This window comes from Haplochromis burtoni, unplaced genomic scaffold (genome assembly GCF_018398535.1).
Source record: "Haplochromis burtoni strain Fernald_Lab_line unplaced genomic scaffold, NCSU_Asbu1 Contig_1163, whole genome shotgun sequence".
Lineage (NCBI taxonomy): Eukaryota > Metazoa > Chordata > Actinopteri > Cichliformes > Cichlidae > Haplochromis > Haplochromis burtoni.
This window is the reverse complement of record NW_024583524.1, coordinates 2,844-13,642: the sequence shown is the minus strand read 5'-3', so window position 1 is coordinate 13,642 and position 10,799 is coordinate 2,844. Positions and strand designations below refer to the sequence as shown.

Genomic DNA, 10,799 nt, shown 5'->3' with positions numbered 1-10,799 from the left:
TCAGCTGAGGAGAGGATCATTCAATCTTTTCATTCTACATGTATTTCAAAAAAGAAACTTATACATAGTGTTTTAAAGCTTTTAAATTGTAAACTTATCTAATATTAGTTTGTTGTTTGAATAATTTAGTCCTGCACAGCTCCTGTAAAACCCTGTGATGAAGGGCTTACTCCACAGAAACCAGGTATTTGATATTTTAAACCATGTACAGGTGAATTGCATCTTTCCAAAAATAAAAGAAATTATTTTGTTTTGTTTTGGGGTTTTTTGTTTGTTTTAGTTTAATTGTTTTTCTGTTTGTTTTTTGTTGCTTAGATTGTTTGTTGGTTGCTCTTTTACCCATGAGCATACTGTTAGGTTAGTCTTCTAACTCCAGTGATGCGGTGAGTTCCCTTCCAATTAAGTCCAAAAAGCTCATTTTAGTCAATTTGTTATATTATGTCCACCAGAGTGTGTTGCAGTTACTTTGATGACAAAACATTCAGTGTGACAGGGATAAAACATTATTACTATTGTGCAGACCAGTCTTGTTAAAAATTGAAAAATTTCACATTACTGGATGCATATTCAAATTATAGCATGGGTCAGTGAGAACACCTGCACCTGTGAAGTCTGGGTGGTGCTTGTTTTAATGAGTTATCATTACCATGGTATTAAATTACAGATTATTACACAGAAAACATCACATGTGTTTCCTGGTAGTCATTGCTATTCTGTAAGTTTGTTATAAAACAGTATTAACGTTGTTATTAATGTGTTAATAAATACAAACCAGCAGTTTTGCATTTTGCAGCTCTGCTTTTTTCTTATTTCTGTTTATTTCCTGCTGAAACTACCAGGAAATGTTTTCAAATAGGTTATTAATATGATATTATATAGAAACAGGCAGCTTTGTATTTTGCATGCTTATTACACAGAAACTACCACAGGTAATTGAGTGGTAATAGTTTAGAAATTAACATATTATTATTTTCTTTTTCTGCCTTATTATCCTACTACTAACACCATTTATCAACAAAAGTGCCCTCGCAAAGTTCTCTATTATATTATATTTATAGTCTCTGCATTGTTGGAGATCAGTCATATGGCTCTCTACTTACATTTTGTTCAGGTCAGCTGACCACAGCTACACACACATACACACAAGCAAAGGCAATTTACTGGAGCTCACAACACAAATTATGATGTGACTTATTTCTAAGTAATTATTTTCCCCACACTGCACCTCAACACCCACTCTTAGGGCTCCCCCTCCTTCAAATTTTCACTTTAATCTCTGGTTGACTCATGTTTGTCAACATAGCACAAACTTTTGCAATAACCACAAATTCGCTTTATGATATCTTAGGTTTTGTTTGTCGGGGGGGAGGGGGTGTTCTTAGTTAATGACAAGCACAATGGGTTACATTTATTATTTACAATTAAAACTACCTACTACATGATTTCAGTTGATTCTCCTGAATTTGAATTTCTCCTGGTAGAGTGTCAATAGCTTGAAAATGGTGAGGAATTGTATGAAAATGATGTGACATAACACAGTAGTAAAAAACTTGAAACTGGCAGTTGGTTTTTGTTGTTTTTAAATGTCATGATGAACAAACTTGCTATGAATACAAAGGTAAAGAAAATATATTTCATTTGTTCATATGAACGACTACTCTTGCTGTGACTACAGTCAGGAAACCTAACTAAAATTAGTTGTTATGTTTTTATTAAAAACGTAATTGTTTATTTATTTAAATCCTTATGTTAAAATGCCCTTGAATGTGTTTATTGCTCAGTGAAGTTACTGTGAGGTCTGTGTCAGAGTCTCTTCCTCTGTAGTCAGTTCCTGCGGTAACAGCTCAGTGTCTCTGCAGTCTGACTGAGGGAGGTTTTTGTACGACTGGTTTCCTCCTACAGTGTGTTTTGCACACTTTCATGCATCACTGCTCCTCACAGTTTAAGTTCTGCTGTCACACATGCTCTCATTCACTTCCACCGAAAACTGAGTCAGGATGGTGTTTCCAATGTTTGTGGTTCTTTTGTTAGGCTTTCTGAGTCAGGGTGAGAGATTCAAAAAACTGATAATAATATTTCAGGAGAATATTGTTTGGTGAAATTTACTCAGCTTGTTTTATGAGTACATTCATTCTGAAGTTTTTGGTGAATAAAAATACATTTTAAAATGTTTTTCCTTTCATTTCAGAGTCATTTGCCAATAATTTTCTGACTCAGACTGATGAAGTCAAGTCTGTCAGTCTTGGTGGGACTGTGACCATCAGCGCCACAGGGAGTTCAAATATTGGTGCTGATCTCAGTTGGTACCTTCAGAAACCTGGAGAGACACCCAAACTACTTATATACAAAGCATCAAGTCTCTTCTCAGGAACTCCGTCTCGATTCAGTGGCAGCAGATCTGATTCTCAGTACACTTTAACCATCAGTGGGTTTCAGGCTGAAGATGCTGGAGATTATTACTGTATGGGCTTCCATGGTGGTGGAGTGTTCACACAGTGATTTATAGCTGTACAAAAACCTCCTTCAGTCTGGCTGAAGGCTTCAGGTGCAGAGTGACAGACTGCAATAACCGATCAACTCGACACCACAAAAGCAAAAACACAAAGAATCTAAACAAAACTGAAGAAATACACAGCTTTGTTTATTAAAAGAAATACTTAAATATATCTCAATGAACAAAACATCATGTGCAGGTCTGTTAGGTGCCCCGATAGAAATTAATATGTATAAAGAAATATTTCTGTATTTTTTATATTTACATACATAAATGTATAAATGTAAATGTATAAATATCTAAGAGAAATATGGAGGTTTGATCAAGTATTTCTATGCAAAGTAATGGAAAAACAATAACACAAAAGTGATTTTTCACAAGCTGCGATTTTATTTTGTGATATAGACTTGTTTTCTCTTTCTTACAGCATGGTTTTAAAGCACAATATAATATGAATAGCTGATGAATTCTGCATTTAGATTAATAGAGTCAAAAGTCTGGAGAAATATCGCAACAGAGGAGACATGTAGCTTCATCAAAATATAAAAAGCTTCACACGCATGAAATATTGTTGAAGCTCTACTCTGAGCAGTGGTCAGGGTCCAGGGTTTGAGTGACGGGGCTCTGTCCACTCAGACTGGCCTCACAGCTCACTGAGCCCGCCTTCCTCCACTGGTCTGCAGAGAGGCTCAGGGTGCTGCTCCAGCTGTAGCGACCGTCTGTACCCTGAGCCTCCAAGCTGTTTGACACCCCTGAGGATGTACTGGTGCCCCCCAGCTTCCAGCCCAGCTTCCAATTTGACGGAAAACCCCCACTGGCCAGACACACCAGAGTGGCACTGCTCTGGTGTGGGAGCACGGTCAGAGTGGGCTTCACCACACCCACTGGAGGAGAAAAGGTGGAGAAGAGGGGGGAAGAAGATAAAGAAGAAAGGAATGAAACCTGGTAAACACATCTGAAAAAGTGACAGTAATTGTTGATAAAAAACATCACTGTTACAGTCAATAACTGATCTGTAGGATACTTTTCTGACTTTCAGCTGAATCACGTGAATATGGTTCAAATGTCACATCTGTTTCTTTCACTTCTTTAAATGTAAAATAATTGAACCACAAAGACAAAACTGATCTGAATACACCGAAAAAATAATGTCCACAAGAGAAATTCACACTTATATACTTATACTTAAATACTTACTTTTAAAATTCATAAGTGAAAAGAAAATTTAAATCAAACAGTCATATTTAGGGAGGAACAACTTCACTATCACCAAACCTTAGTTTTAAATATTTAACTGTAAAATGATTATAGAAGAACAAATAATAACAAAAATAATTTTGTTTTCAGCAAATTAAAACATTTTTTTAAAGACTGAATAAATGTTGATCTCTGTGAAGTTTATTCTAATTCCACCTTAATAGTTAAAATGATTAACAATAATGACATAATTTTAGGAATGTTCTGTTCAGTAATTTCTTTTAAAGAGCTACCATGGACTGCACAAAGTAAACGTTTTTCATACTTACAGTCAACGATGAGTTTGGTTCCTCCACCAAAAGTCCACCACAGTGATACAAACTCATTAAGTGGCCGTACAAAAACCTTCTGCACGCTGAACAAGTGTCTAACTGCTGAAAATGAACCTTTTCTCAAGTAAATCATCACAGTTTAAACCTCATTAAATGGATAGAATGATTTAAGAAAAAATAACTTAAATTTGTTGATGATTTTTAGTCATTTTCATAATTTTATTTGGACTATTACCAATTGAAAGACAAAAGATTGTCAAATGAAATAAAGCTATATCAGCAAAAAGAAAAAAGAAAAACACAGAAACTAAAATGCTTCTAAAGCATGAATTATGAGATTTTGGCGATATACTGTGGACAGCAATAGAGGCGTAATGTGTGTTACCAAAAGTATGAAGTAAGCTTACCAACCAAAGTGCTGTTTTGATCCAGATATTAAAAATGCTGAATTATATTTTCTGTATATTTTACTCTATTCCATAAGACATCAGTGGTATCATTCAAGTTTTATGTATAAAAGTATTAATCCAAACAATTTTGTCTTCTGACTTTGTGCCCCTCGTTGCCTTCAGTGTGTTGAGCGCAGAGAAATGATTTCCATAGAGAGGAGGCTTTGCATCATCAGCTGATCCTCCAGAGAACTGAGAAGGTTTATAGTCCTGTGACTTCAACACTGCAGGACTCACATCTGTCAGTCAACACAGCAGAAAGCACAACCACCATGACTCTCATCACCATCCTCATCTGGACGCTGACCTGCTGCTGTTTTACAGGTTCATTCACTCAGCAACATTTCAAACATGATGTGCTGCTTTTTCTCTCATTGATTTCTGCTGATAAATGAATGATTTGTTTCTGTCTGCAGGATGCAGCGGTCAGGTGACTGTGACTCAACCTCCAGTAGTGACATCTACTCCTGGATCCACTGTGACTCTGACCTGTAGGACCAACCAAGCTGTTTACAGAGATTCTGATGATGATGATTATGTATTCTGGTATCAGCAGAAGTCTGAACAGACTCCAAAGCTCCTAATAATATACGCAAAAAAGCTTCAGTCAGGAACACCATCTCGATTTAGTGGCAGTGGAAGCAGCTCTGACTTCTCTATGACCATCAGTGGAGTTCAGGCTGAAGATGCAGCAGTTTACTACTGTCAGAGTTTACATGAAATAAACAGTGCTGATGTGTTCACACAGTGATTTGTAGTCGTACAAAAACCTCCCTCAGTCAGACTGCAGAGACACTGAGCTGTTACAGCAGGAACTGACTGCAGCTGCTAAAAAGGAAGAAACTGTGACACAGACCAGTGAACACAGAGCTGACAGTAACCTCACCAAGCACTAAATACAACATTAAATTAAGATATTACATATCTGTTGGGGGCATTTTCAGCAAGATTACACAATGTCATGTTCTGCACACATTTTCTGAAAAGAAAATCAAAACTTGGCTGGTTAGTTATATGATTTCTGTTTAAATTATTAGTTTTGTAAATGTTAAATTTTCACAGCATCTAATTCAGGTTTATTGATTATGGCCAAAATATCTCTTCTTTTTCTTTACTTGTGTGTAATATCGCCTGTATTCAAATTTGATTCTAACAACAGTTGAAGTCATTAGCATCCCTCTAACAAAAGATCAAACACTTTTTAATATAACTGATAGTGACAAGCTTGATTAGCAAAAATCAATGTGACAGTTATGAAGCACACTCACATTCAGCTGTTGAGCCCTGACTAGTCCAGTTCCTTCTGCCAAAAGACATCCCCACAGCATGATGCAGGCACCTCCATGCTTGACTGTAGGAAGGGCATTGGTCAGGTGGTGAGTTGTGCCAAATTTCCTCCACACATCATGTTTGGAATTCAGGTCAAAAAGTTTGTTGTTTCATCAGAGCAGAGAATTTTTTTTCTCACGGTCTGAGAGTCCTTCAGGTGCCTTTTACTGAGGAGATACTATCATTGCATTCTTGGTCAGCTCACTGTCTAAGGCCCTTCTGCCCTGATGTCTGAAAGAGTCATGATTGTTTCAATTCTTTAATATATAGATAATGGAGGCCACTGTGCTCTTTGGGACCTTTAGTGCTGCAGACATTTTTCTGTACCTTTCCTCAGAATAAGACTGTAATATAGAAAATGTAGAAAAATAGTTGTTGTATGTATGTAAAATTAAATACAAAAATATGTGCAAATATATTAAAAGGAAAAAAAAAGATATGACAACAAAAATGCTCAGAATATGACATTTGAAATAAACATAAAAAGCAGAAAATCATGTATAAAAAAACAAAAAAGATCAAAATGATGTAAAACTGTATAAGGAGATTTGTGTCTTGGTCAGTGTGTATCATGGTTAAATTTGTATCGTTAAAAATGCTAACAGTCATTTTAAGGGTGCCAGTGTGTTTTGACCTTTGAATAACTTACCACAAATGGTGTTCACAGCAAGTCAGTGTAAGGAAAATAAACAAAAGTGTGAACCAGGAAAAAAATCAACAATGAATACATGACAAAAAATTCCAAAATATGAAATAACCACAAAAAGCCCACAATTAAAAACAAATAACCAAACAAACCAATGTATGAAAACAAACTATAAAGAAATACATCGAATGCAAAAGGCACAAAATGACAACTGAGGCATAGACAGACAAAACATGTACAAACAGAAAATATTATTTTTTTATTACACTCTACCAGAAGGAAACAAAGGAACCCCGCATCGATGTCGAGTCTGCTTTTTGGATCTGTGTATCAGAGTCAATTTTATGTGTATTCTCTTATTTTGACATCCACTGCTATTTGTACAGCAGCAATGTACAATTTCCACCCAGACTCCATTGGTGCAGGTGTGTGCTCACTGACCCATGCATTAATTTGAACATCTGTCACACACCCTTGATGCAAAATAGTTTTCTATAGTTTCAGTATCATATAGAAATTTTTGCCCTTCTGTAAAATGACAATTTTTAATATTTTGCTGGGTGGACAGCTGTCTATAAGTGTATAAGGCCGTCTCTCTGAGCTGCACAGCCAGCACAGAAATTTGTAATTACCTCAACTCTGAACTTATGAAGATCTAAATTACTGCTGTGTTGAAACATATGTGTGAGAACAAGCACATTAGTTATACTAATATCAAATTAAACTAGGGACTGATGTGCTGCAGCGATGATCTCTTGGAGGAGATTAGAGACAGCACTGTTAAACAGAAACTCCTTGATACTTATTAAGGGGTAGTGAAATTGAGATTTGTGCTCCTTTTTTCAGTTATGCAAACAGTTTCCTTCTACAGAAACAAAGGTTGTCTACAGAATCTAAAGCACCAAAGCACGAGGTAATATAAACTCCAGAATACTGATATTTTTTGGGGGGATTAGATTAATTTCATACCATAGACAGAGACCTGACTTTATAAGTGTATACATATACAACCTGCTAAAATTAGTAGTTAGTATGTTAAAGAAAAACACGTTTTACCTAACAGTCTGAGGATTCGGTCTTTTTCAGCTTCAATAATTACTATCTAATGAGTTTAAAATCAAACAGCTCTGTGAGGTTTGAGCAAAATGCCAACAACATCATACTAATGCAATAATAATGCAGTTATTTTAAGGAATTGCATCTGAAACCGAAGATTGTGTTATAACAAGCATATGAACTATTACAATTTGTTACTCAATCTTTCTCAGAAAAAGTTGAGGTCATCAAAGTAACGGCAATAAAGTCTGAGAAAAAAATAGCTGCGTGGAGGAAATTAGAGGAAAAGTCATTACATCTTTGGAGAAAAGAGAATGAGAGAAGATCAGGTTTTTTATTTTAGAAAAGATACAGTTCATCTGTACATGGTTTAAATACCTGGCTTATGTTATGGTAACTATGGAGCATAACCCCCTTTTCTCAAGGTTTTACAGAACTGTACAGGACTAAACTAGTCAGAGGATGAAATAAATTCCTTTAAACAGTTATTCATATGTTTCTGTTTTTCAAAATAAATGTAGATCCAATTTGTCAGAATAATCAAAATCAATCAGTGTCTTTAGGGTCAGATGTATGACAGTAGGGGAACCATGCAGCTGTTAATGAGCAAATATAATGAAAAGTTGAACGATCCTCTCCTCACACGACCTCTGTGTTTTCTGTTTCATTGGGAGAGGTGGGTGGTTTCCTCCTACAGTGTGTTTTGCACACTTTCATGCATCACTGCTCCTCACAGTTTAAGTTCTGCTGTCACACATGCTCTCATTCACTTCCACTGAAAACTGAGTCAGGATGGTGTTTCCAATGTTTGTGGTTCTTTTGTTAGGCTTTCTGAGTCAGGGTGAGAGATTCTTACATATAAGACAAAGATTATATTATATTTGATTACATCTTCTCTTCTGTTTTTATGCTTGTGTCTAAAAAACAAACTTGTCATTTTATTCTTAATTTCAGAGTCATTTGCCAATAATTTTCTGACTCAGACTGATAAAGCCAAGTCTGTCAGTCTTGGTGGGACTGTGACCATCAGCGCCACAGGGAGTTCAAACATTGGTGCTGATCTCAGTTGGTACCTTCAGACAAATGGAGAGACCCCCAAACTGCTTATATTCTCAACATCAAGTCTCTTCTCAGGAACTCCGTCTCGATTCAGTGGCAGCAGATCTGGTTCTCAGTACACTTTAACCATCAGTGGTGTTCAGGCTGAAGATGCTGGAGATTATTACTGTCTGGGTGCCCATGGTGGTGGAGTGTTCACACAGTGATTTAGAGCTGTACAAAAACCTCCTTCAGTCTGGCTGAAGGCTGCAGGTGCAGAGTGACAGACTACAATGAAAAAAACTGGTCCATCAAACACAAACACAATGTATCTAAACAAAACTGAAGAACTACATTGCTGGGATCATAAAAAGTTTAATTAAATATTCATAAATAAAGAAGCCAAATATAAGCAAAAGAAAATATGTGGTGATTATCTATAAATACGCATAAATACCTTAATAAACTTATTTAGAAAGTTACAAACCATTTGCTATTTGTTAGTAAAGTATCTTGAGTGAACCCATCCAAAGTGGGGACCATATATGTTGTGATATTTTGATACCATGGTAGCATTTACAGGATATTGTTTTATAGTGATATTATACAGGAAAACTGTTACTTAATAAGAGCCATTTACTAGTTGTTTTTCTCTTTCTCTCTGACCCAAGAATTGATGTGTAAGACTCACAGGCTGGTACCCCAAGGTCGAAAACACCACAGAGACGAGACCACTTCCTTACTCCCATCCTCCCTTCCTTATTCTTTAGAAAAGAGCTTGTTAAAGGCCAGGTGGTTTGTTTCAGAATTCACTAATGAAGAACTCTGTATTCTATGTCTAGGAGTGTATTTTGCTGGGATGATCATAAATTGTAGCTGAACTGATAAACTACACAAAGGATACTTCTTTGCTCAGAAGGCAGGAAGACGTTTCCTTATTTAGTCTGTACCGGTTTGATCTGAGAACCTGCTGACACACGAACCTCTTTTTCCTCTATATATACTGTTGTCTGATGAATAAACCTTTGAGTTGATTTTGGGAAAGCAACCTGAACAGTCTCTGTATCACTTTGTTCTCCTAACTGCTCCCGACGTCGTAACTAACCCAGCTGAATGGCATACCTGAGTGTTGCTTTGAATAATTAGGAGTATTATAAGGAAAGGACAAAACTCTGCTTATCGCTCACGCCTTGGAGGAAACCGGGGACGGAAATTTCCTTCATTTACTTTCCACAACTACTATAATTTACAAAACATTTTATAAGCATTTTTATAAAATTTTAATATCAAGTTCGGTGACCGTTGTTGATCATTTTCATTATTTATAAAACAATGTTGATCTCACAGTCTGCAAAAAAACTTGCCCAAGATCACAACTCAAATAATCAGAGTTTATTTTATAAAGCACAAAAAACAAAAACTGTTTTGCTCCCTTTTCATTTTTAGGGTTCTCTGAAATGTTAATTAATATATTTTAAGTATTTTCCAGTTAAAATATTTCAGGTTTGGTTATTTTCAAGCTTTAATTGTGAAATATGGTGTTTGTTGATCTATTTCTTTATTGTTTTATTTTGAAAATAACTTTTTTAGGCATTAATTTATGGATTTCCCCAAAAACAAAAAAGTGTCAGTAAACACAGACCAGCTTTGAGTTCATGGATGATTGATTGTACTTGTAGTTTAAAGGAAGTGAAAGAAGCAGATGACAAAGTTTAAACTGTACATGAGTGTTTCAACTCTGTGAGTGTGACATTGAAAATTATCACATAGATGAGCTATTTACTGTAAAACATTAAAGAAATAATAATATTCATCAATCAACAATGATTAAACACCATGTAGGTATTTCTTTCCTGCTTTCATTCTTATGTCTTTGGTTGCTCTTCTCCCCTCTCTCTCCTCCAGTGGGTGTGGTGAGACCCACCCTCACTGTCCTCCCTCCATCCAAAGATGAAGACAAACAGAGTAGTGCCAGTGGGGGGCACCAGCACATCCTCAGGGGTTTCAACCAGCCTGGAAGTCTTGGGGACAGATGGTCACTACAGCTGGAGCAGCACCCTGAGCCTCTCTGCAGACCAGTGGAGGAAGGCGGGCTCACTGAGTTGTGAGGCCAGTCTGAGTGGACAGAGCCCCGTCACTCAAACCCTGGACCCTGACCACTGCTCAGAGTAAGGCAAGGCAAGGCAAGGCAAATTTATTTGTATAGCACAATTCAACAACAAGGTGATTCAAAGTGCTTTACAGAGACATTAGAAACA

The 10,799-nt window shown here is 36.4% G+C and overlaps 1 pseudogene and 2 gene segments (V, D, J or C); 2 read left to right on the top strand and 1 right to left on the bottom strand.

The window, feature by feature from the left end:
* Window positions 1-1,982: 1,982 nt before the first annotated feature.
* LOC102288885 lies at window positions 1,983-10,713 on the top strand (annotated as a pseudogene).
* Window positions 2,873-4,189, bottom strand: LOC102289200. The segment is given in 2 exon segments: window positions 2,873-3,378; window positions 4,021-4,189. Coding segments are annotated over 2 exon segments (441 nt in total).
* LOC102288561 lies at window positions 8,263-8,934 on the top strand. The segment is given in 2 exon segments: window positions 8,263-8,344; window positions 8,458-8,934. Coding segments are annotated over 2 exon segments (360 nt in total).
* Window positions 10,714-10,799: the final 86 nt, after the last annotated feature.